The sequence below is a fragment of the Cryptomeria japonica genome, chromosome 8 (assembly GCF_030272615.1).
Source record: "Cryptomeria japonica chromosome 8, Sugi_1.0, whole genome shotgun sequence".
NCBI lineage: Eukaryota > Viridiplantae > Streptophyta > Pinopsida > Cupressales > Cupressaceae > Cryptomeria > Cryptomeria japonica.
The window spans coordinates 57592669-57620506 of record NC_081412.1 but is presented as its reverse complement, the minus strand read 5'-3'; the positions used below and the strand labels follow the sequence as shown (position 1 = coordinate 57620506).

The following is a 27838-nucleotide window of genomic DNA, read 5'->3' as shown; positions in this document are numbered from 1 at the left end:
AGTATTTTGATAGTGATTGTGTTTGAGACTTGGGATCATTGCTTTAGCGTGTGTGGACCTAAATTGGATTCGGTTCTATCTAGGTTTTGGACCAACTTAATGTAACGTGTTGTTTGGTCTTCTCGATGTGTTTTCAGGATGTCTTATGGGTTGGATATTATTTGTTTGGTCTTAGGCCGACATGTTTTGTAATTATGTAATTGGTTTATTGTCTAGTGGCCGACCTTATTGTTTATGGTTGAGGGTTTGTATATATATGATGTATGGATCATACGGATGAACAATTGTATGCGAGCGAATAATGTAATAATCATTCATGCAGAGGATTTGGTTGATCATTCGTGATCGAGTTGGGTTTATGTAAGAGGATTAAGTTCTCCAGTATTGAGCTTTATTGGAACTGTACTCAGGCATAGGAGATGCTATCATTGTATTTCATTCTTCCTTTCGGATTGTAGTCTGGATTCTTATGTAGTCAGTGAGACTCCTTTTGTAATGAGTAGTGTGCTCTAGGTTGTTGGCCTTCCTGCAAGTGCAGGCCCCTCAATTTTTAATCACATACTTACTGCAAATGTATTATCTGACTGTGGGTAGGCTTCCCACTGTGGTTTTTCCCTTTACTGGTTTTTCCACGTACAAATTTTGGTGTCATGTAGATTTTATTTATTCTCTAATTTTTCTTGTGCTTGATTGGTATATCTTCTATTTCGGTAATTGGTTTATGTATTCCGATATTGATCTTTTGGGTTCCAGTATTAAAGTTTTAATTGCTTAAGGTTCTGGTAATCTGGTGATAACTGATTCAACCCCCCCGCCCCTCCTTCTTAGTTGTCTTCTGGTTATTTGAACTATCTAACAATTGGTATCAGAGCTTTGGTCCTCTTTGCAGAAGCTTAATCACTTGAGGAAGATCCTATGGCATCTAACAGTTCAAGTTCATCTAGTTCATCTGATGTTGTCTTTCGGAGAGAAATTCCTAGGCTTGATGGAACAAATTACAAAGTATGGAAGATTCAGATGGATACTCATCTCAGATCTCTCGGTAAGGAAATTTTGGAAATCATAGAGAATGGGGTTACTCCTTTTAATCCGGCATCTGGAAATCCTCCTTTGGCAAACTTGGATAAGGAGCTTGAAAATGATTGTAGAGCTAGAGAGGCCCTCTTGTGTGCACTTTCTGATTAGCAAATAATAGGATTAACTGACAAATCATCAGCAAAGGCTTTATGGGACAAGTTGGAGACTCTAAATGAAGGTGACCCTACAGTTAAGATTGCTAAACTTGATGGTTACCGAGTGAGATATGAAAATTTGAAGATGGAAGAAGATGAAAGGATTACTGCATTCATGGAAAGGGTAAATGGAATTGTCATGGGAATTCAATGTTGTGGTGAATCTCTTAGTGAAGATGAAATAGTATCTAAAGTTCTAAGAGCTTTACCATTGGCTTATAATATGAAGGCTACTGCAATTAATGAATTGAGAACAATGACTAATACCTCAGTCAATAGGGATACCTTGGTTGGGAAATTATCTACTTTTGAGCTTGGAGAATTTGGGCCTTCTGGAGCTGTCAAGTCTGAACCTTCTTTTCATGCATTTACATCATTAACCAGTAAGCAAGATTGGAAAGCTTTGTATGCAAAGGAATTGGATGATATGAAAAGGGAATATGAAGAATTTGAGCAACTTGAAGCTCTATTTTCTAGAAGAGTACCTAAAGGGCCGGTAGGAAGTAAGTATGAAGGAAAATCACCTTTTAAATGTTTTACATGTAATACGATAGGTCATTTTGCATCTAGATGTCCTGAAAGGAATTCAAGATTTGAAGAAAGATCTAGAAGATCTTTTAAGCTTAACCCTGGGTATCAAAACAAGAATAAGTACAAGAAAAACAAAGATAAATCATGCTACTTTGCGGATGAGGAAGGTGTGATTGATTCTGATGATGAACCGACACAAGACTCTACTAGTGGTTTTGGCAATGGAAAGGAATGGGTGTTCCTGGCTATCAAGGAAGATGTTTAGGCACTAGAAGAGAATGTACCTGAACAAAAGGCACTTGCTGCTAAAATTGAAGATAAGGATGAATGGGTAATTGACAGTGGATGTTCACATCATATGACTGGAGATAAAAGGAAGTTTCTATCTTTGCAAGAATTTGATGGCGGTCTAATTAGATTTGGAGATGACAAAGCATGTATGATCAAAGGAAAAGGAACTATATCATCAGATGCTAAGAACAATATTGATAATGTTTATTATGTTGAAGGTTTAAGGCAAGTGCCAAGTGCACAAATGAGGGGGTCCATTGCAAATGCCAAGTACCCTTTAGCCATTTAATTGAGTAAATCTTATTTATTTAATTAAAATCCCCTTTTTCCCTTTTAATTGAATTTACATTTGATTAAAGTCCCTTCGCATTTAAATAGATCATTATTTATTTGTGAATAGTCCCCCCACTTGCAAAATCCTACAAATGCAAGTTGCACCCCTTTTGGCTAAAATAAAAATTTTATTTTATCTGAAAAAACCTATTTTCCTCCACTTGCATTCTCCTACATTTTCCATTAGCATTCTAATATTCTTCTAAAACCCCTCCAACTCTTCATTAATTAGCCTAAATTCTTCTAATCTTGTCACATCCCTAAAATTGGGGGAGTCACTTCTCCAAATTTGGGGAAAGTCTTCAAAATGTGTTGAAGACTCTACCTTCTTCAACAAGTTAACTTGTTGAGACTTCCAAACTTGTAAGGTTATCTAACTTTCAACAAGTTAACCTCCAAAGTCTTCAAAGAACATTTAATGCCTCTTACAAGACATCATCCTAGCCAATGATGGTTGTCCCTTTGGCCATCCCTCAACTTTGCACAAGAGTTTACCTCTTGGACAATAGCATGCTCCCTTGGATAATGTCATTATCCAATGATGTCATCTCTTGAGGTTACCCCTAATGCTTACTTAACATCTAATGTTTGCTTAGCATCCTCTCAAGCCATCTCAAGGTGACATTTGTCAACTTGGGATTGGATTAAATCTCCCTCATGGATTGATAACTTTCAATCCTAGCCCTTGTTAAGATTGCTCAATCTTGGCCATCTATTTCTCTTTTCCCTATAAATAGAGCCCATTTCTTCAATCTAAGGATCCATCATCTTTTGCATCCATATTATAGTTATTTTGTTGTGCAGGTTATCAAGGAGCTCCAATTGTTCACCCTCAAGCATCTAGGTCATCCTAATTACATCATAGTTTAGATTATCATTTAGTTTATTTTCATATCAATTCCATACCATTCTCATGTCGCATCTTCATCTTAGCTTAATTACATCACTTAATCTTTCAATTTGGAAATACACCTCATTCTTGCATATCATCTATCATAGTTTTTCATCTATATCATATCAATAGTTTTTCATCTAATCACTAGGATCTTAGTTGCATCCATTTTGATCCTAGATCATTCTTCATCTCTTGTTCTTTAGGTTGGCATCTAAAAGATCAAGTGCTCTTCCAAGATGAGAGCCACCTTGAATCTTGAAGATCCTTGGAGATAGAGGACCATGAGATAGTTTTGAGCAATTTGATTTGATGTAAAAGTTTTCTTCATTTAGATTTTTTCTTGCTATAATGTTTCATGAGTGCATTTGATGTTTGCTTGTTGTCTTGCCTTCAACAAATCAAGTGTACAGTATTCGTAGTTTCTTCTTAGTTCTTGGACACTAACGATTATTCCTTGGTTCTCCTCTTGAGTACTTCTTGGACTCCTTAAGCATTATTTCATTTTAATAGTTTTCGGGGGCATCTCAATTTTGGGCTATTAACAAAAATTTCTATACATTTCTTCTAATATGTGAAGCTTCTCGCTTGACATCTTAACATTTTTGGGGATCTTTGTTTATTTATTTCTCTAGTTTGTAAAGAGACAATTCTTTATTTTCTTTATATCTTTTCTCCACAAAGATATTACTTCCTCAAAAATATTTGGAGATTCTCTATATTGTTTTTCTTTCTCTCAAAGAAAGAATGTCCTTTCCTTTGAGAATCATAAACTATTGTTTTCCTTTCTCTCAAAGAGAGAATGACCTTTCTTTTTAGAATCATTGTATGAAATTTTTATTTTATCACTTCTTCCCTTTTTTATTAGTATCCATATCCTAAAAATCTCCTTCTCCTTCTATATGCAACTAATTTGAGAACTATTTCTTAACTTGTTTTCTCAAATTTAAAACCCTTATTTGCCATTTCTTTCTTGATTTTAATTCCTTGCTTCTACTATACACATATCACCCAACGAAAATGCTTAACGTCTATTAACTGTTATTTATATTACTCACACAAATCACATATTATCTTAGCACTGCACACATTAGACTAAGTGCGCACATAAAATCTATTAACTACCCATGGAAGACAAATGGCTAAAATAAGGGTTTGCCTACTTCGATGGACTCCTATGTAGTCAACTACTACCCTTGGTCCCGAGTACAAGCTAATGGCTGGTCAACTTCTCCAACGTTTTCTTTGATTGTTTCTAAACATTCTTCTCATGTCAATAGTTCTATCTCAACTTGTTTAGTTCTAGTCTACGTTACCTGGAGACGCATCCTGGATTTTTTTTCAGGCGTGCTCGTTTTGAGGACGTCCCATGTCCTAGGAATAGGGGACTCCTAGGGAACGTCTCCATAAATTCTACATATTGATAGTGAATTTGACAATGAATTCCATAAGCAATTTGACTTTGACTCTCAATTTAACCCAAATTTGGCATGAGAACTCTGCTAGTTCTTATATGTTAAGGTTCTATAATATATATGTGCATGCTTTATCCATATTTTCATATGAATATTTTAAATTTCTTTATATATTTTAATTTTCCCTATTTTTATATAGCCGTCCCCTAGCCGTCCCCAAAATTGGCAAAAAAAATCACCATCCTAGAAACATGTACCCCTAGAAACATGTACCCGTCCCTGTCCCGGAAACTTGGGGTAACATAGGTTCTAGTATATGCTGCTTGTTTGTTTGCTGATGTTCATTTATCTTGCAAATCTTTTCACCGCCATACAGAGAATTCTAGAGTTTTATCCGCCGAAGACAGGTCTGCCACTAAACAATCTCATTTGCTCTCACTAACTTGCAAGATCAATTTCCTAAAACAACTAGCTTCTATTCATGATACTCCTATCATTGATATCCCTGGATTGGCATCGACCGTCAAAACTAGAGATGCCATTCTTCACCTTCTTTGTAGTTTTGGCATATATCTTTTCACTAATCCAATGTAAATTTTAGAAAGATTTTTATTTCGCAAAAAACAAGCCAAAAGTATTAATTAGATTAATAATTCACGTAGTTTGGTTGTTAGTCTAATTAATTGAGATGAAGGTAGGTTAATTTCCCTTTAATAATAAGGTAATTAATTTTCTTTTCACATAGAGATGACAAAAAATCAAAATTCTATATTCTATGGCAAAACAAAACACATTGAAGTGCAAATAAATATGAAATATTTTGCAACAGAGGTAATGAGATTGAGTTCAGAATAGCACAATAAAAAAGGAATACATGCAACAGACATAATGGTAGTAAATCTATTAAATTTTGCAGGAGAGAAATCTTCAACAAATCAACTGCAAAATATTTGTCGCTTCTACAAAACTGTGAACCATGTATAAATATTATATGAAAAAAGAAACGAATAGAGAGAGTACAAGTAATTTTGAAAGTAAAATCATTTTCAATTTATCTGCTCATTATTTTGACAACTTCTCACATATGAAATTATTAAGCTATTTAATTTCAAATCTGTTTCTCTGATTCTTTGTGCTGTCAAATGATCGTTATCTAGCAAATTACATTTAAGTTCTATTTCTTGATTCTTTTCCTTTCGTTAATTTCTCCCGCTATCTTCTCCTATGCTGCTCAAATAATGACATTATGAATATAAACTACCATCTATTCACCACTTCGTAGAAGCTATTAAGGGACCAGAATAGAAAATGGCACTTGTAACAATAATGATACATACTGCCCAATAAATATCTATACAATAAGATGCATAAAAAACTAGAAAAACATGCCAAATACTTCATGATAGTCCTATACATAATCCAATCTTACTTTAAACTGCAGAATATTTCCTGATCTGTTTATCTTCAAGCTATCACAACAGATAAACAAATAGGTACAACTGCTGCTCAGTGCTTGACCGTAGATCTCACTAAGCTTTGGAGCTTTCCTTTGAGTCCTGATCACTCAAATACACTTCAGCAAGAGCGGTATGTAAAGCAGTTCCCACAGCAAGTACTCCCTCATCCAAGAAAAAATATGGAGAATGAAGTGAAGGACACGAACCAATCTTTTCATTTTGTATGCCAACCCAAATCATTATGCCAGGTATGGTTTGTGAATAGAAAGCAAAATCTTCTGATGCCATTACCTGCTCTCCCTGCTTTACGTTAATTTGACCAAATAGACCTGCTCCAACCTTTTCAACATGATTGTATAGACTTTCATCATTGTATATGGCAGGGCATGGTGGATCTTCTTCTTCTTTAAAGTCTACAGATGTTCTACATCCATATATGGACACCTGCTTTTCTATAACCTGTGGGTATTCAAAAATCACAAATCATTCCATCCTTTAGGATAGCTTGTTCCCACTACATTGTCTCTTTGAGAAAATTTACAGAGCTGGAACCCTAATAATTTTATGAATTGAATAATATGACAGATATTCCTGGAACTGTACATGCACATAGAGAACTCACATCTTTAACTCTTTTCTTGAGATTAGAAAGTCCGTCGTTTGTAAGACTTCGTAATGTACCTCCCAACTTTACATGGCTAGGAATCACATTTAGCCCCTTTCCAGCACTGACAAATCCTATTGATATCACCTACATTTAAGATGTTTAAAAATCAAATAATCTCGATATGCCAGAGCAGTCATATTCAGACCTAACAGAAACAAGGCATAATCCTCTATGTTGGTTGATAATAATGACATGCGTAGTTTGAAACTGCTTTATATTTGTATATGATTCCGTTTGTAGACATCTTCTATGTTTCTAATAATGCCTTCAAGTCATCCTGGTAAAATTATATAGTTGTAACATAAAAATAACAAAAGCATTAATTGTTTATCTAGCAAGGCACAAAGAGGCCCATCTTGGAAACAGACTACAAAACTGAAATCATTATGATTTTGAGGGAGGCAACATACTGATAAACTCCATAGAGATAGATTCCCATGGTCTTTAGGATAGGGAAGTGGTGAAGACAAACCAACATTTCGTTGAAAGGCTTCAATTGGTTGCAAAGAAAACTTTGACACAATCAACAACTGACCTTTTTGTCAACCTCCAAAAGCTCACAAGTCAAAGTCGCAAGTCATTGAAAACAAAGATGAGGGGCACTACTTACCATTTGTGAGACTTACTGAACTAAGCAGGATATGTTAGATTAGACAAGACTCACTCTACAAGTTTTGACATGGAGCTCAATCTTTGTGAGTACAGAAAACACATATAAAACATTCACCTTTTTTTCATTTCAGGTAAAACACAGTTAGAGAAAACAATTTTTCTATTTCAGGCAAGTCACTTTTAGAGAAAATAAGCATGCAAAGCAAGCAGAAAAATTTCTCACCATGATTTGACAATTTATTATCAAATTTAGTTACTGGCAATGAGCAGATTTCGTTTTGGAGGGTTCTCTTCTGATGAACCCCAGTGGACTAAAGCAGAATGACATTTGTCACCATCTTTCATCATAGAAATTGATTGGGAAACTGTTCTCATCGCTTACAAACCCACTTTATAGAATTTGAAGGAATTTCCTTTATATTTGTTGTCTCCTTCCATTTTAGCCCTTGCTTTTTGGGAGGATATTTTATCCTAATATAGGGCCTGATGTGCCCAAACTGAAACTAGTGGAGTTCGCTACTATTTCCAACCATGTTGCTGCTGCTGCAGCTGCTTACGGTTCCTCTCTAGGCTGACTACATTCATTAGCAATTACATATCATACCTCTGATTCACAATTATCACTTCAATACACTGAATGAAATCGTCCCAACATGAGAAAGCAAGAGGCAAATTTGGGTTATATTCTGACTTGCGCTTCAATGAGGCAACGTCTCCATATTGGCTACCATTGGTCAATGCCAAAACTGCTTGAGGAGTGGAATTTAAATGCCCTTATTATGAGCCTCTTAAGAGGCAATTATTTGGATAAGGTCAATTGGTCCATGTAAACATTACAAATTAATTGAAAAAAGAGTGCAATTTGGGAATGCAAAGGTTTCATAGTAATGTCTAAAAGATTGGCTGATGGATGGAAAAACTAAGTTCCAAAGGGTAATCTCTTTAGAATTCAATCAGGTTTCAGTTTTGAAACAAACATAATTTGTCAAGTTGCTTCATGACTCAAATTGCTTTGTGGTGTATTGGATGTGATTGTCTTAAAGGTGCAGGAAAAATACTGTATAGATAATCAGAGCTAATGCTCTAAAACAACTTTGGTTGATGGAAGACCAATGAACCACCATATCAGTCTACTTTTGCAGCCCATTGCATATGTAATGTCCCCTTTTGTAAAATACCCTAGTTTACAATTCTCAGCCAATAAGGGTTAGAGAGAGAGTAACGTTATCTCCTTAAAGGGAAAACCTGCAAACAAGTTAGAAAATAACAAACAACCAACTATTATGATACATAAAGTAAGGAATGACTGATTATGATGCATAAAGTAAAGAATGACTCATTATGATAAAACATAAAGCAATTTATAATTACAAACAACTGTGTATGTAGAGACAGAGATCAAAATTTACTAATTGATTACAAGGTTACTTAACTGACTAATGAACCCCAATCATAGCAAGCTAAGATGGGTAACTTGATAGGGTGTCTTTACAATTGTTCCCCCTCAATCAAGCTACAAATGGGTGACTTGATAGGGTGTCTTACAACCATTCCCCCTCAATCAAGCCACCATCCATCACCATGGTAGAGAGGATAAGTATTTACCCCCAATAGGTGCCCTAAGTCTAACCCTCCTAAACCCAAAGGCAAAGCACCTTCGCCCCCCTTTGGCCTTATGTGGACCTGTTGATGTGTGTTTTATGCACATACGAACACGGAATTTGGTATTTTATCCTCTCTTGAACAAAATCACCTCAAATGCTAAATGTTTGATCAACTAAGATGATTCCAAGGTTTCTACGGTCAGTCCTTCACATGTGGGTAACTCAATGGCTTGACGTGATATGCTGTTTTCACTTGGGGACTTACACAATCATTCGAGTTTGCTAAATTTATCATGGATTTGGAATAGGTTATGCCAATGACTTAAGATTTTGTAATTGAGATCTTTATCTAATCTAACAAAGATTTAAAAAAGGACAAAAGGAATAAAGGTTTAGGAGTTCTATTCTAAAACCTAGAATTCAAGAGGCAATGAACAATTCAATGGAATCCTACTAGACAAGGTCTCACCATCGGTGAACAATTTGACACAAGCTTAGTGCAATCATCTAAGGTAAATTTCATAGATGTTCAAATTATCACCATCAAACGTTGATACCATCAAGGCAATGCATATCAATGGACGTGCAACAATTGAAGATAAGTTCAATAAAATTCCAGTTGACCACACAAGGAAAACTTACAATCAACAAGAAGCCAGTAATATGGATTAAATGGATTCCACACAAATGCAATCAACAACTCTTTCATTCAATCTAAAATGCTTGAAAACAAATTCTAATCTAACTTGGAGTCAATGAGAACCACAAATGCATACAACACTTAACAAAATCACCAAACTTCAATGATTGTATTCAAATCTACAGCATATAGGTGACAATTCTCAAAAATCTCTTTCTTACAAATGAGAGGCAATGGGATTTATATAGAGTCTCGAAAGAAATGAATGGCCAAGATTCATTTAGAATCAAGGGCCAAGATCATGCCAACACAGCCCTAAAGTTGCCCTAATTAGGGTTTACATAAAAAAAGGAATCACCATGTGACACAATAGAATGACACCTAGTCATCAAATAGAGAATCTTCTAGAAGATTTCAGCCTACATTCCTCTATCTAGCAGCATATTCTAAGAATCAGGCCAAAACTAAATCTAGCTCCTCCATGGTAATGTTGGGCAAAGCCTCCTATTACACATCCATTACATCCAATGCATCTGAACAAGCATCCAAAACATTCTCCCAATCCGGCATAAGCTTCTGCGAACTATAAACGTGGATCAACAGGGAAACCAAATCATCAATTTAATTCTTCTTCAAAGAATCCAACTGGCTGAAGTACATGAACTTCATCTTTTCTCTCAATTCTTCTAAGTGTAGACCATTGGGAGCACTGACATCTACCCCTAACAATTCTTCAAAGGATAAAAGGATTTTGGATTGAATCTCATGGATCAATCCTTCCATCTTTCCACAATCTTCCCTTGCACACTGATAAGTAGACTTCCGCATGGCCAATGAACAATACCATCCCTGAAAGTCATTAATATCTCCCTCGTGCCCAACTCCCTCATGGATCAAAGTGGGCATCGGAATTTGCTTCAACACATTGAGGCGGGGGATTGTCTTCTCTTGTATCAACTGAAACTCATCCCAAACTCCTTCCAAATATTGTATCCTAAATGCGTGCATTGGCGATCTATCAAATGCCTAGGCAAACTGAGTAAGGAAATCATTTGCCTGCTTGGTCACATCTTCAATCCACTTCCCAAATTCTGCATATGTATTCCTTTCTGCCTCGTGATCAAAGTGAAATCCACGATCAAATGCAATAGGTGAGACAAAACTAGGATCTTCATGCCTCATCCCTGCAATATATTCCTTAAGTCTCATGTTCTCTTATACATATTCTTCTTCTCAATCTCCCTATCCAACCTTGCACTGATTGCCTGGACCATATCATTGAGTTCTTGGAACTCCTTCTTTGTACTTCGTTCAAGGGCAATTGAAGTAATCTCATAATCCATGGGAGTAACCACATCTTTGGTTACATCACCCATCAGGATAGCCACTTGTGCAATTCGCACACCTGTTTCATCTCTAGCCACATTGGAAAATATCTTGGCCTTCTTTGGTTTGTTTTCCTTGTCGGTCCTGGCTAAATAATCATCAATATCTTCAATGGGTTGTCCCTCTCATCTTCTTTCTTTTCTCCATGCTTTGCAGCAACAGTCGATTCCATTCAAACCCTCGAACATAATATTATCTGCTATTATTTCATCTTTGTCCTTTGTCGCCAAGGGTTTGGGACGATGCTTCTTGCTTTTTTGATTGGTGCTCATACCGAGATTACCTGCAATGCGCACCCCAGATGGTAAAATCCGTTTGCCTGTTTCTGCACTGGTTTCTTTTTGCCCTCCCTGCAACTTGTCTTCTAACGGCTACAACCGTTTCTGCCAATCTGCCTTGTCCCTGTTTATGTCCATTAGTACCAGATTACTTCTTCAATTCTGCTTTTATAACCCTTTTTTTTTCAAAACTAAAACCCGTCTGCCGTAGCGGCACAAACTTGTGCGGCTTGGTGCATGCAGGCTTGTGCCGGCTGCGCGGCTGCGGGCTGTGCGGTTGCGCGGCTGCGGGCTGTGTGGCTGCGGGCTGTGCGGTTGTGCGGCTGTGCGTGTGGGCTATGCGGCATGGCATCGTTCTTCCCCCCGCGACTGTCATTTTTTCTTCTTTCCCCCTTGGCTGTGTGGGCTTTCATTTGTTTCCGTGGGGCTGTGTGGGCTTTTATGTGTGGAGTGCAGTGACCATCGCCCCACCGCACAGTGGTTCCACCATCGGTGGTCCCACAATCAGTGGTTCCACTATACAGTGGGCCCACTTTTTTTTTATTCTTTTATTTTTTATTTTTCTTTTCTATTTTTATTTTTTATTTTTTATTTTTTATTTTTCTTTTCTATTTTTTTTTTTTTTTTTTTTTTAAGTCTTTTAAGCATCCGTCATGGTCCGGGCTCTCTCTATTCGTGGTAAATTTTTAATTTCGACCCGTTGATGGCATCTGGTATCTCTTCCCCGTCCAACGTCCACAACTTAATTGCCCCATTGGTATTGACCTTGCATACCTTGAAGGGTCCTAGCCAACGCACTTTGAATTTCCCAGGTTTGATTTCATTCCTTCTGTTGAATTTCAACACCAACTGCCCAGGAGTAAACTTCATTCGTCGGAGATGCTTGTCATGCCAAACCTTCCGTCTTTGTTGGGCTGTCTCTGTCGCCCATTGAGCCATCATCCTTCGTTCGTCCAATTTGTTCAAAGCATACAGTCTCTCCCTCAGGCTTTCCATGTCGCCAAGTCGATTATCGATGGCGATCCGGAGACTCGGCACCATGAATTCAACTGGCACCACGACTTCTTGTCCATACATTAGCTGGAAGGGAGTCTGTCCAGTAGTTACCTTGTAAGTTGTTCGGTATGCCCAAAGTACTGACGGTAGGCGCTCCTCCCAGTCATCCTTCTCCACTCTGCAAGACATATATCACCGACATTATTATTTTATTGGTCGCCTTGGCCTGCCTATTCGCCCGTGGATAGTAGGGGCTTGATAAGGAGTTGAAGATTTTAAACTCCGTTGTTAGCAATCGGATTATGTGATTTACAAAATGGCCTCCTCTGTCACTCGTCAGTTGGATTGGAATCCCATACCGCGTAATGATGTGTTCATAGATGAATTTTGCTGTATTGACCGCCGAATTGTCGAGTAAGGCCCGTGCCTCCACCCACTTGGTCAAGTATTTTGTTGCCACTACAATGTATCTGCATCGTCGGGCTCTACTTGGTTTTAATGGTCCGACGAAATCCAATCCCCATCTCTCAAACAGTTCTTGGGCATTCAATGGGTTGAGGGGCATAAAATCCCTTTTTAATGGCCGTCCGGCCCGTTGGCATGTATCACAGCTTGTTACCCACTCCCTGGAGTCATTATGTAGTGTCGGCCACCACAGTCCTACCAACAGAACTTTCCTCACCGTGGTGTCGGGCCCCATGTGCCCACCTGTGGGCCCTTCATGTGCTTCCCTTAGGACGCCCGGAATTTCCTCTTCTAGGACGCATCGCCGTAGGATCTGATCGGGCCCCATTTTATACAAGAGGCCATTAATGAGTTGGAATGTCTTGCTCCTCAGTACCAGTTTCCTTCTTTCTCCTGGTGGCATCTCCCTTGGGAACCGTGATGTCGACAAATATTCCCCCACGCTTGCATACCAGGCGGGGAGAACCGCGATGCGAAATAAGTGAGCGTCTGGATAATCTTCATTCACTCCTTCGGCTAGTTCTCCTAACTAGATTCTCGACAGCTGGTCAGCTATCACATGGCTCTTCCCAGGTCTTACTATAATGTTGAATGTAAATTCCTGCAGCAATAGCAACCATCGGCTGATTCGTCCTTGGATAATTGGCTTGTTTACCAGATACATTAAAGCCAGGTGGTCCACATAAAATGTGAACGGGGTGGCGAGCAAGTAATGTCGAAATTTCTGGATGGAGTACACCATCCTGAGGGCTTCCCTTTCTGTGGTGCTATAATTTTTCTCTGCCTTCGACAGAAGTCTTCTTGCAAAGTAGACCGAGTGATCTAGCCCATGGTCGCCAACCTGCGCCAGTGTGGCCCCTATGGAAAAGTTGGATGCGTCAACGTGTATGTGGAACTCTTTGTCCCAGTCAGGATATGTTAGGATTCGCGCACCCACCAACCGTGACTCCAGTTCTTGGAAGGCCTCCTCCTGAGCCGTCCCCCATGTATACCATTCAACTTTCCTTGTCAGCTTGTCCAGAGGGCAGGATACTCGAGCAAAATTTTTGATAAATCGCCTATAATACCCTATGTGTCCTAGGAAGGATTTGACTCCCGTGACATCTGTGGGTGCCTCCATTTCCACTATCATCCGAATCTTGTCTGGGTCAGTCTTGAGTCCAGCCTTACACACTATGTGTCCTAACAGCTTCCCTTGAGGCACCATGAATCTGCATTTTGGGGGGTTGAGTGCTAGGCGAGCTCGCCTGCATCTCTCCATGCATTCGCCAAGTGCGGCCAAATGTGTATCTTGGTTACTGTAGATGGACCAGTCGTCAAGGAACGCCTTGAAGTTCCCTACTGACATCTTTTCGAATATGTGAAGGATTATCCGTTGAAAGGTCGTTGGTGCGTTGCATAATCTGAACGACATTCGATTATACGCGTACACGCCATCCTCCACTATGAAGGTGGTTTTTAATTTGTCTTCTTCAACGATGGATATCTGGTTATACCCAGAAAATCCATCCATGAATGAATAAATTTCATGACCGGCCACTTCTTCCAAGATGCTATCCGTAAATGGTATTGGAAACGGGTCTTTTATGGTGACCGCGTTAAGGCATTTGAAATCCACGCAGATTCGGATCTGGTTTGCCTCCTTTTTAAGGGATATCACTATGGGCGATACCCACTCGCTGGTCTGCACTTTAAAAATAATCCCGGCTTCGAGCATACGTTCAATTTCATCATTCACTCTTGCCGCATAGTTTTTATTCATTCTGTATGGCCTCTTCTGTACAGGTACGGCCCCAGGTACGAGTGAAATTTGGTGTACGCACAGTTTTGGCGGCACCCCTTTGAGGTCCTTATACGTCCAAGCGAATACATCCTTGTATTCCATGAATATTTTAAACGCGACGGCTTTCAGGACTGGATTCCAGTCGTCGCCAACCAGGATGTTTCTTGGCTCTGCTTCCGTGCTGAGGTTTGTAGGTTTTACGGATTCTTCGTATCGGATTGGTTTTGTCATGTCAAACCTGTGTGCTGGTACTTCATTGATCGGGGCATCCCCTTCGGTGTATTCCCCATACGCTGGCGGAAATTCGTTCTCATCCCGATCCTCCTCAACCTGCAACATGTTACACCCATACAACAACTCGTAGTCCTCCATTTGCCAGTGGAAGAGCCCATTAAGGGATCGGTCTCGTCCTCAGAACATCCTTGGATTCCGAGAACGCCTTCCTCGTTCGGTTCCCTTCTGTACTTTCCTCCGTCAACTCCGCCTTCGCCGTCTGATTCCAACTCTGACGCGAGTTCTTCACTCACAAGTTGTGTTTTCAGGTTGATAATAAATTTTCTCCCAGCTTTCTCCATTCACAACGTGTTACGCTTCCAGTTGTGATTCACTCTGGCTGCCACCAACCACCCTCTGCCCAGAATGGCGTCATATCCTTTCTTGGCTAGCGGAATCACCACGAAGTTGAGGACAAATGGTTGTGTCCCGATGGTCACTTGTTGCACCATGAGCGTTCCAAGGGGTTTGATACCATGTTGATCGGCTCCCAGTAAGTTGAAGGTTGACGACCATAGTGTCGGTTTGCCAAGCTGCTTCCAGGTTTCTTCCGGAAGCACATTCACTCCGGACCCGCCGTCGACAATAGTGTCAGTCAGAATGGTGCCTAGTATTCCCATTTCTACCACCGCCGGGTGCCGGCCATTGTATAGTGTCAGGACCAATGGGTCTGTAGGTGTTCTGTCGGAACCATCCGTATTCCGGGTTGCCTGACTGTGCGGGGTTACTTAGACCGTACGTAGGAGTGTCGTACGTAATTGCGGCATCGTTTCCAAGAGGTCCTCCATTTTCACCGACACTTCAATCTACAACATTTGCTTTAGGATATTTTCCTCCGCCTCAGATCAGGGAGTACTTACCGCTTCCTAGGTGCCCCCTTGTGCCAACATTTCCTTCGCCACTTCAGCCTTGGCCTCCAGCGCCCGCTGCTTCTCCGTGCGAGGGTTCAGGTATGTGGCCTTCTTTGCTTGTGACCGTGTGATTGCCAATACTCGTTCCTCCGTCCTGTCGATGTTGAACAGGTTCACTCCCGACTTTGGGCAAGTTCCATCACCGTGGTCTCCAGGCCCACACCATTTGCATAGTTTTTGTGGAGTTTCTTCTGAGGTGCATTCTCTAGCAAAGTGGCCCCATTGATTGTAGGCTCGGCACTGGATCATTGGCCGTCCCTTTGCATCATATTGGATTCGACTCCTATTATTATTATTGGCCCTCCCCCCTCGCCGGTTGTTCCGGTATCCGCCAGATGATGCATTATTGTTGGCGTTTTGCGAAGTTCTGACGGCTGGCTGCTCTTGCGTGAAGAGAACTTGTTGGTTCCTGGTTTTCATATTGTAGGGACATTCCTTTGTCAAATGTCCCGCAATCTACAAATGTCGCAGAAAGCCTTCTTGGGACAGGACCCCTTGGTGTGTCCGTCACTCCTACAGTCGGTACACCACACGTCATTTTCTTCCGTCTTACTTGTACTCCCTTTCATGGCTTTGAATTCTTTCAGCATTCGTTCCATGTCCTTTTGGAGAGCGTGCACCTTTTTACTCGATTCGCCATCGTTGCTGCTTTCCCTGTCAAAATCTTCATCATCGTCAGATGAATATTTATTACTTTTCTTCTTCCTTGATGTTTTGTATTCACTCTCTAGGTCCATCGCCCTATTATAGGCGTCGTCATATGACGTCGGGGGTACAATTTTCATTTTTTTCCGTAGGGAGGATTTCAATCCTTCAACGAACCATCATTTTTTCAAGCCCTCAGCCGGTTGGCTTTCCAATTTTCCCAACAATTCCTTCAGTCTCCTGTTGTATGCCCGTATTGTCTCCTTGGTACCTTGTTTGGTACTGTATATCTCCATTACAATTTCGTTGTCATCACGGAGCAACCGAAACTCCTTCGTGAATTCCTTCTGTAGGTTGGCCCACGTGGCCACTTTTTGCTTATCTACATCGGAGTACCAATCTATGGCAACTCCACGTAACGTGGCTGGGAACTACTGTACCCAATCATCCTAGTCTATTACTCCATTGGCAAACCAAATGGTTTCACATGTACGGCAGTGCCGTAAGGGGTCTTCCTTGCCGTCCCCTGTGAACTTTGGCAATTTTTGTTTACACGCCATCCCGGGTCGTCTTCCTGGGGGCGGTTGTGTCTGTGTCTGTGACCCTGCGTTGCTTCCTCCGGTGGCGTCGGTGGTGTGTCCTGCGTGGGCGACTGGAGGTACGGTGTTTTGCCTGTCGCGTGTGGCACCTACACCCGTACGATTGCTCTCCCCTTCGCTGTCACACACGTCCACTCCTAGTCCCCATTGGTGATCTTCACTCCGTGGCGTAAGGGATAAGTTTCTAAACTGATCGCAAGTCTCCTCGACTAGATTTCGCCGTAACCTTGTTTCTTCCAGAAACTCTTCGTGGCTCCGCGTCCTACGATGATCTGGCGACACGTAGAAATTTCTGTCGGCCTCTACACCCTCCGTGACACCTCCTTGGTTCCCCTCGGGCCACCCTTCGGTAGGTCGTCCTTCGGCAAGTTGCCTCAACCTCCGTCTACGTTCTACTTGCTGCTCCAGAATCAAGGCCCTCTGTGCGGCCTCCCACTCGTCCGTTTCTGGTTTTTTATTTCTATCTTTATTCAATAGGTTTGGCATTAATTGTTGCACATTTCCATAACTCACAATACATAAATCAAAACATGTCTTTATTAATTCATCTGCTCAAATACAACTCGTGTCAATGACACTTTTATTTGAAAATAAAAAGTTCAAGGTTAAATTCCCTCCTGGCCTGGCGCCATCCTGTTCCGTTTCCTATCGGCTGTTTCCTTCGTAGTGTCGAAGGATCTGTTGGCATCGCTTTTCCTGGGCAATCTCCTCCAGGTGAGCCTGTTGTGCCAGCGATGCCTATGCAAGCAACCGGGGGAGGTGGTTCATCAACCGGTTTACTGTCGGGCTAACCTCCAGAGCTGTCCACATGGCACTTGGTGGGATTTCCGCCTCCGCCGCCTCTCGTTGGACGTAGGTCTGGATGGCTACCTGGAGTAGAATTGAAAATTCTCTCGTTGCCGTGTCTTCTCCTGTGTAAAGTTCTGTTTGCGCGTCGTCGGCCTTTGGGTTTATTTCACCAACGGGTAGGCCCATTGTGTCTGTGCGCCATCCGTGTCTTCCGTTCCCACATACATCTAGGCAACAGCACCAAGTGTTTGCCCTCTCGGGTGAATACTTAAAGCATAAAGTACGTAATGCAGAACAATGCCATAGATATCAGACAAGTATCAGATATATTATTCCATTCATAATTCCCCTCTCACAAGTTACAATCAGGAGTATATAAAGATATCGAGGGGGTGCAAGCACCAACCGTCGCACCGCAACTGCCACCCCTCGGTTGCCAACTAACAAACCCAATTACGACTTAATTAACTATTCTTATTCCTGTATACAATAATGCGGCTAACACCAATCGGGAATGGTGGAAATCTCCATCCCATCATCTTGACACATCTCCCGATCAAGTCCCCTTAATGTTGAGATAACATCATCATCATCTTTCTCCTTATTCTTGGTCAAATCATAAACATTGTTGCCCAAAGAGCCTGTTGTGACGTTTTCACACATCGCCCCATTTAAAATGGGGACCCCCTCTTTTCGCTTTTGTTTTGCCTGTTCTTCTCTTTGCTTTTAGGGTTTTGAATGAGTGAGTTGTCTGTTTGGGCTAGGGCTAAACCTTAGGGGTTTCTTTTGGATGTTTTTCAAGCTGAGTCCAGTCAAATTTTGAAAGTTATTAAGCATCCTTCCGAGGATTGATTATTGAAGTAAGGTGAGTTTGTCAGGAAAGTCAAATAGGTCCCAGGTTAGGTCTAGATTCGAGAATTTTTTTGGGGTAAAATTCAAATTTTGTCTAAGTGTTAGCATTTTGAAGATGAAATTGTATATTCTTGCCTAGGTAAATTTTGATCAATTTTCGGAGGCAAGATGATGCCTGAAATACAGAAAGTGCTCCTGTCCTTCACTGGAGGCCCAGGGCAAATTTCATTCTAAGTGCAATTTCTGATTTTGCGAGAGCTTGCTAACCGATTCCGGGCCTTGAAGATGACCTAACTCTGCCTTGTGAAATGATTGGAGACTTAAATTTTGAATATTTTAGCCAAAAAGGACGAATGTGCTCCCGTCCCTCACCAAGGAACCAGAGCACAAATGTTATTTTATGCATATTTGTCACTGACTTTTCTATTTTGTTTTGTGTAGGGTCTTCCGGAATGATAATTGGACATGACTTGATACTTTTGAAGATTTTGAAGGCACAAAAATGGTGAATTTTGAAGGTTGAAGGAAAAAGTGGTCCCGTCCCTCTCCAAGGGACCAAGGCAAAGTGCTCCCGTCCCTCACTGAAGGACAAAAGGCGAAAAGACTTATTTGAGACATTCCTGGCCTTGTTTGGTTAAATTGAGACATCAAAGGCATGGTGAAGGACGAAATGAACATGATAAAACATCCAGACTTGATTGAAAACAATGAAATGATGAAGTTTTTGCCTAGAAGGCAAAAAGTGCTCCCGTCCCTCACTGAAGGACCAGAGCACTTTTCTTTATATGCACAATTTTAGACCTTTATTGGACATTAACTTCTATTCATAGCATGAAGTAAGATGAAATCTTCCCCAGCAAAGAAATTTCGAGACGAAAAGTGAGACAATTTGGCTTTTAGAGGGCAAGAAGTGCCCCCATCCCTCACTGAAGGACCGTGCCACTTTTTTCAAATTTGCACTATCTTTGCAAGGTTAAGATGATTTTATGATTTGAAGAGGTTAAGGGAGGCATGTTTTGTCCATTGAATATAATTTAAGCAATCTACAAAGGAGTAAATCAACCCAAATGACAAAAAGTGCTCCCGTCCCTCACTGAAGGACCGTGCCACTTTTTCAAGTTTCTCTTCATTGTTCGATATTTTATGATAAAACTTGACTTGGATGGGAAAGACGAATGATGTTTTATGCCTTGGACGCAATTGAGAGGTTTAAAGAGCAAAAAGTATGCCAAAATGACAAAAAGTGCTCCCGTCCCTCACCAAGGGACCAAGACAAAGTGCTCCCGTCCCTCACTGAAGGACCATCCCACTTTTCTAAAAATACAAATTTTTTGCAAAGGCAAGGCAAGTTGCGTGATTGAAATGAATGAGAGAAGGCAAGATTCATCCATTGAAGATAATTTCGAAGGCTAGCAAAGGACAAATAAGCTTGTAATTGCAAAAGTGCTCCCGTCCCTCACTGAAGGACCATGCCACTTTTTCAAAGTGCTCCCGTCCCTCACCGAAGGACCATGCCACTTAATATGTTATCTTCCCTTTCTCACCAATTTTGGACAAATTGAGACCAAGGCGCAAGTTTGAAAAAGTGTTTAAAATGCCTTGAAGTTGAATTGAGATGCGAGAGTTGCAAATTTTGACGACAACTGGCAAAAGTGCTCCCGTCCCTCACTGAAGGACCGTGCCACTTTTTCCAAATATGACCATTTACCTTGCATTTTGAAATGATATTTTTATTACCAAGGCTCAAGATGGTGTGAAATGTGATATTCTACGCCTTGAGGGTAAATTGAAGATTAATATGATCAAGAATTCATGCAATGGACTCAAAAGTGCTCCTGTCCCTCACTCAAGGACCGTCCCACTTTTTTTGAAAACAACAAATTCCCTCCGAGATTATGCTAAGGCAACGTTGTATGAGATGGAAAGAACTTCTAAAGCATGGTGAACGAAGGTTTGACTTCAAAAAATTGAGAATCCTAGCCTAAAAATGAAAAAGTGCTCCTGTCCCTCTCCAAGGGACCAGAGCGCTTAATATTGACATTCTTTATTTTTTGCCATATCCCAACGTTGACATCCTCCAAATTGCATGAAATGCCAAAATCATCAACTTCAAAATATTTGAAAAAAAAAAAAAATTAAATTGGCATTTAATAAAGGCGCATGGCATTTAATAAATTAATTTTTAGCCTCAAAAAATCGAATTTCTATTATTAAGGCATTTAAAATTAATTTTTTTAATTTATTAAATTAAAATTAAAAAAGAGAGCGCTTGAGGTATCATTTTCATTATTTTACTAAGTCGGCCTCTTCCTTTTAGTTTTATTTATTTTTTGGCCTATTTTCATCAAGTCGGCCTATGGGGAGGTGAAATGGTGAGCGCTCTATATATTTGGGGTGTGTTTTTCATTATTCAAATCATTCATTCATTGTTTCAAGTGTGATTTGGAGAAGCAAGGAAGGAAGTGCGAAAGCTGGCCTATTTGGAGCGAATTTTCCTCAAGTGTTGAAGACTAAAAGAGGCGCATTTTGCTAAAGGAAGGACTTTGATCTATATTTCGTCTAGCCAAAATTCACCCTATTTTTGCATCATTTTTTTTTAGAATTAATTCTCAAGTGGAGGTATGGTGAGATCATCCTAGTCCCAATGTTGAGATTTTGAATTTTGAACTTCAAGTTTTTGAGTATTGCATGGTTAATTAGGAAATGATAACTCAAGATTTATCATGAAGTTTCCTAATTAAAATCTTGAATCTTCCTTTTAAAGTTTAATTTCTACACTTCAAGATATATTATTAATTGTGAAATGTTGTGTAGGTATCAAGATGGCGACTCCCAAGCTCGAAGGATCTACAAGTAGGATGGTCTCCTCCAGGACGGATCAAGCAAGGACAAGGGCAACCTCCTCCAGTCTAGCCAGATCAAGGACGACCTTCTTCGGACTAACATCATCAAGGGTGACCTCTTCCAATCCAGCATTCCAGGGCAAGGTACATCAACATCCTAAACATCAAAGACAAAAGAAGTCAGAGCAAAGGGTTCGTTGAAGAAGCAGATAGTTCCAGATGAATTAATTAAAGCTAGCTTCTCAACAACATCAAGTTGAATATCTACCAAGTTACAAGTGTCAGACAAGGTGGCATCCTAGTCATCACTTCTCCAGTCGGATTGGTCCACCTCAGCATGTCCAGATTCAATGTACCTAACTCATGGAAGGTGGCACAAACTTTGATGTACCTACCCCGGCTATCCATTGGTGGAATTTTCCAGAGAGGACATGTGTCCAAGCAATACAATTATTTCATTGGTCGAGCATTAAATGTTATGTAATGGTTGTAACAAGCCCTAATTAGGGTTTTCATTATTGAATCTTGGCCATTGATCTCAATTTGATCTTAGCCATCAAATTGTATTGTGGGCACTATATAAGCCCTGGCTCTTCATTTTATATAGAGGAATATATAGAAGCAGTTAATAGAAGACAGATAGAGAGTAGTTAGAAGGTGATTAGCTAGTTGATAGAATAGCAATTAGAGTAGAGTAGAGAGAGAAGGCAAAGATTGTTGCCAAGATGTTGTTGTAAAAGACTTGTAACTTCATTGAAGAAATGGTGAAATTTATGGGTCGATTCGACAATTTGCATGATCTTTATACTTCTCATATTTGATTTCATGTTATTAGATGAATGGAAGAAATGTGCTTGATTGATGGTGAAATTTGTATATCCATACTACTAGCAGTTTGTTGATTGCAGACTTGCCTTGCGTAGTCAACTGGAATCGTTCAGCTTAAGCCTAACTTCAATTATCGCTTCTTCATTGATATGCATCGACCTGATGGTGTCTATGCCTCCAATGATGATTTGAACATCATAAAGCTTTCCTTTGAAGATCGCACTAACCTTGTGGAGATGGTCCTGGGATGTCAAAACAAGACTTAGTTAGAATTTCATCAAAGATCAATCATTGCTCCTACATTCCTTAGTATTAGGATTAGATTCTTTCCTCGCCCTCATCTTTTTTCCTTTTTTTTTCCAAATCTAAAGCAGTAAAATCCTGTGTTCCAGCAATATTCAAAGCAGATCAGAAGTTCAATCATCGAATGTAAGTCCCCTTGTGATTCCAGCAAATCACATCACACCACAGAGAGCTTATCCACACGTAGAGACCCTACATACAAGAACCTTGAAGTCATCCTGATTGATCCTTTTGCGCGATATCTTCAGCAATCAGAGGCTTTATTCAAGAGAGGATAAGGTGGTTTATTCTGTGTTTGATAGTGTACAAAATACACGTCAACAGGGCCCCAAACTAACCTCCAACTAGACAATGGGAGATTTTGGCTGCTCTTCATCTTCATGCGGTGGTATCGATGTTGTTGTAGCATGTAATTCCTGAATATTCTCTGGTAAAATCACTGTATTGGAGCATTGTTCAAACTCTTTGCTCCCCTCTGGCATATCTATCTCCTTCACTGGTGAGGAACTAGGGGTGGATAAAGGAGTGCTAGGCTTATGTCTCTTCTTTGATTGTTGACTAATTGTCTCCTTCACCTTCATTTTGGATTCTCCAGGCATACCCTTCGTTTAGGAGCATGGCTATGCTCATTGTTGATGTGTTTTTTATGCACATGTGAACACAGAATAAAATACCATAAGTATCTTATCCTCTCTTGAACAAAATCTCTCAGATGCTGAAGATTAGCTTAAGGATCACTCGAGAAGACTCCAAGGTTCATGAATGTAGGGTCACTACATGACAACCCCCATTGATGACTTGCACACCTTGTAGTCGATTTGTTGCCTCAATGAGATGTCATCTCAAAGAACAAAGTGAAATTATTGCGGGGCATGCACAAAATGATTTTGTTGAAAAAGCTGAGGAAACTTCCAAGCAATTACAATTGGCAGATGTAAAGCCGAATTCTACAACCATTGAATGAGAGCTTCAAAGTGATATAATCTCAAGGTTCACGATAAGATAATTGCAGAATGTGCACAAAATGGATTTTGCAATGGGGGGCTCTCAAATATGCTTAAGTACTCTAGTAGCTATGCATACGAAATGTGGGAGCTTAGACAGTGGGACATGCGGTCACTGCAGCAGCTATACAGAGCCACACGAACGATTCGATTCAATGTTTAACAAGATGTCATCTCATGAAAATGTAATGTTGGTGTAACTGTTAGACGAAATCCTTCAAAGCTATGCGTGTGGAAAAGCAAACACAAAGCATGTGAACTTTTTGACAGCGTTGTCATTTTATTGACTGCAATGAATAACACTATTTTGTTGAAAAGGCTTTGCAAAATTTCAAGCAAAGACCTGGCAAGTATAAATCGGACTTTCCAAAACATTACTAGTATCTTGTCCACCTGCACGAGCTATAGACTTTGCATCCGATTATGGACATCTAACAAAGTACAAAATCATGAAAGAGCTTTCTCAACCATTGTAGTTACAACTACCCTGTTCAATGCCTAAGCAGATTATGGAATCATAGACTTGATATGGGATGTGATCCTACTGACAGTATGCCTCATAGAAATGTCATCTCAAGAAATGGAATGAACTGACTGCAGTATATGAGCAGAAATGGATTTGTTGAAAAGACTTTAGAATCTTTCAAATTCAATGCAATTAGCAGGTGTAAGCTCGATTCAACAAACGTTGCCCACACCCTCCTTACCTATGTAAAATGGGAGCTTTAATACAGGGCACGTTTGTCGCTCAACAGAATGCTCAAAGAGATGTCATTTCATGGAAATTAATGATTGCAGAAATGTGTATGAAATGGATTTTGGAAGGAATCTCTCAAAATGTTTTGAGTTAATACAGCGCCCTTGAACACATCCTAACAAATTAAACCTGGGGTGACACGTATGTGGGAAATCTACACAGAATTGGAATAATTGGCATGGCAAAATGAAGACATGGTGGAGATTACTAGCAATGCTAAATGAAACAATCTGAAAATTGGGCTCCCACTATGATAATGTGTATTGTATCAAATAAGCCATTCTAATAAGGAAAACCCGTCAAATTCCGATAGGAGGGAGATTTTTGTCAAAGGTTGCAGTTGCAAGTGTCCAAGTAGACATGCATAGAAAATGTGGAATCATAAACATTGGAAGTGAATTGTTTGCCAAAATGCGTCGAAGAAATGTAATCGCCTTGAATGCAATGATAGCAAGAATTGCAGAAAATGGGTTTCTGTTAGATATTAAAATTGGAAATACTCTGTTAAGATATGCATGCAAATGTTAGGAACAAAGATGACACATGAAGTGTCTGACAGAATGCTTTAAAGAGGTGTCATCTTGAAGATAGAATTACAATAATTGAAGGTTTGCTGTGAATTGGCATTTAGGCATCCATCAGGAGCATAAGAAAACATAGATTTTTGCTACGAGTTGTAACTCAGTCAGCTCTTACCAAAGGTGTCAATACAAGTGCAGAAATGTGACTTCCGAGCTATTCAAGTTATTTGAATGTTTAATTTGTCTCTATGTAATTAAGTCAAAGTCACAATTTTGGTTTCCTATGTTTGTTGTAATTATATGACTTTTGGTTAAAGTTTTCTGAGGTTAGAACTTTGACTCTTTTTGCATAAAAGTTAGGTAGTTTCCAACTTTATTAAAGTTTATCTTTAATTGTTCCAAATTGTACAAATAACTACCTTGCTCAAACTAAGTTAATTACAAACCCGAAACAGAAAGTTATGTAATGAAGTGTCTATGAACATGAGACTCATAGCAATGTAAAGAGGGAGGGACTTTTATGAAGGGGAAACTCTGCAGAATTTTATAGACAAACTATGTGAGAACTTTTGATGTTCATACCTGTTGTGACCATTTCACACATCACCCCATTAAAATGGGGACCCCCTCTTTTTGCTCGTTTTTGCTCGCCTTTCTCTCTGCCTTTTAGGATTTTGGTTTAGTGTGCCAGTTGTCTGGACTAGGGTCGAGCCTTAGGGTTTCCGTTTCTGTGTTTTCAAGCCAGAGTCCAGTCCGTCTTGAGAGCCTTTTGAGCTTCCTCCCGTAGGATGCAATTTTAAATAAAGTGAATTCGCCAAAGGCTAAGTGAGTTGGTCTAGTTTCAGTCGGAATTTTGAATGCAAACTCCCATTTTTGTCTAAGTGTGAATGATGAGATTTTTGATTTTTTGTCTGACTGAATGATTTTGACCAAATTTTGAAATTTTTGATAATTGATCCCGGACATTGGAAATGATTTGTTTTTGCCTTGTGAAGTGATTAAACTCTTGAAATCATGATATTTTGGCCTGAAGAAGCAAAATCGCTCCTATCCCTCCCTGAAGGACCGGAGCTTGTTTCTCAAAATTTTTATTGTCTTTGCAGGATCAAGATGATTTTTGGATTAGAAGAGATAAAGGGAGGCATGTTCTCTCTGTTGAATATAATTTGAAGAATTTCACAAACACTGAAATATGCCAGGAGCAAAAATCGCTCCTGTCCCTCAGTGAGGGACCGGAGCTTAAAATCCAGCATTGCCTTGTCCTTGCAAGATTTCAACAATTTCGCGATTTGAGGAGAACCAAGGCAATGCATTTTATCAGTTGAATATAATTTGAAAGCACTAACATGAGGAAAACTTGGCCTAGAAACTAATTCGCTCCTGTCCCTCAGTCAGGGACCAGGGCGAACTTGATGTTAGCTCCCGTCCCTCTCCCAGGGACCAGAGCAATTTTCCTCATAGGGCAAAATTCGAGCGAAGATCAAGTAAGTTTTGAGTTTGAAGCAAGTAAAGGAGGTGTAACGAACCTGTTGAAGACAAATTGAAGATTGCAAGACGCCTGATGAACTCCATATTGGCCTAGGCGCTCCTGTCCCTCAGTCAGGGACCAGAGCGATCTCTTCCTTAAATCAATTTCTTGCCAAGTTAGAACGAACTCCAGGCCAAAGATGAATGAAAGGGGGCACAATAAGTCCATTGAAGATAATTTTGGAAGTTAGCAAAGTGTGATTGAGCCTACAAGTGCAAGTTCGCTCCTGTCCCTCAGCCAGGGACCAGGGCGAAATATTGGTTATGTTGCCTTCCTCCCAAGTTTAAACCACTCCAAGTCAAAAGTACAAAGTGGCAATGACGTTTGAGGTGTCTCGACGAAGAATGAAGTTGCAAAGATCGCCAAGGATGAAGGATTTGCACTAAATGCCCAGGTTCGCTCCTGTCCCTCTCCAAGGGACCAGAGCGAAATATTTAAATATGTCCAAATTTAGGTTGCCGCTCACATTTCAAGTGTTCGAAAGGGAGTAAAGAACATCATTTTGCGCCTTGGAGACAACTACAAGTCAATATGATGAAAGATTTACACTATATGCTCAAAATCGCTCCTGTCCCTCAGTCAGGGACCAGAGCGAAATCTCTATAAAGGTTTGAGTTTTGAATGTTAATCACGTTTCAAGCGTTCAAGAAGGACCAAAGGACATCGTTTTATATTGAAGGCAATTGCAAGTTGATAAGAACAAGGATGCGCCCAAGACACCAAAGTTCGCTCCTGTCCTTCAGTGAAGGACCAGGGCGATATTCACTATATTGGCCATTTCTTTCGAAAACTATGTCAAACCAAGGTCGTATAAGGTTGCAAAAGGTTAAAGTGTCCTTAAGATGATGATATGCAAAGAAACCAAACATCAAAAGGTGGTCAACTAGAGCAAGGAGACAATATCGCTCCATTCCTTCAGGCAAGGACCAGGGCGATATTCACAAAATCACTCATTTTCTTCCAAAGATCAAATCAAAACAAAGTGGCATAAGGTTAAAAACGTCATTTGGGAGGCGACAAACAAGAAGCTAAGGTTAGGAGATGATGAATTTTGGCTTGAACACAAGGTTCGCTCCTGTCCCTCACCAAGGGACCAGGGCGATATTAACCTTAGGAGGTATTCATCCACAAATCAAGTTAATTAAGCTCGAGTTTCCCAACGAAAATGCCAGTTTCAACGTGGAGATGATGGTTTTGAACGTAAAAGGCAAAAGAATCAAGGCTAAGATGATAATTTGCTCCTGTCCCTCTCCCAGGGACCAGAGCGATATGGTTCGTATTTTTCAACTTCCAAATTTTGGCGCTAACACAATTTTTAAATTATATTAAATGCTAAAGATCAATAAAATTTGAATATTCAATCAAGGTTAGCATTTAAAATTTGCGCATGAGCATTTAATTAA

At 40.0% G+C, this 27838-nt stretch overlaps 1 protein-coding gene across 1 annotated transcript in view; it reads right to left on the bottom strand.

The window, feature by feature from the left end:
* Window positions 1-5996: 5996 nt before the first annotated feature.
* The window catches only part of LOC131078060 (IAA-amino acid hydrolase ILR1-like 5), a 57517-nt gene continuing 35675 nt past the window's right edge, over window positions 5997-27838 (bottom strand). Inside the window, exons 4-5 of the mRNA XM_058015705.1 lie at window positions 6774-6902; window positions 5997-6610 (exon numbers count right to left, since the gene is read on the bottom strand). Coding sequence (XP_057871688.1) covers window positions 6224-6610; window positions 6774-6902 — 516 coding nt within the window. The 3' untranslated portion in view covers window positions 5997-6223. The remainder of the gene's footprint in view (window positions 6611-6773; window positions 6903-27838) is intronic.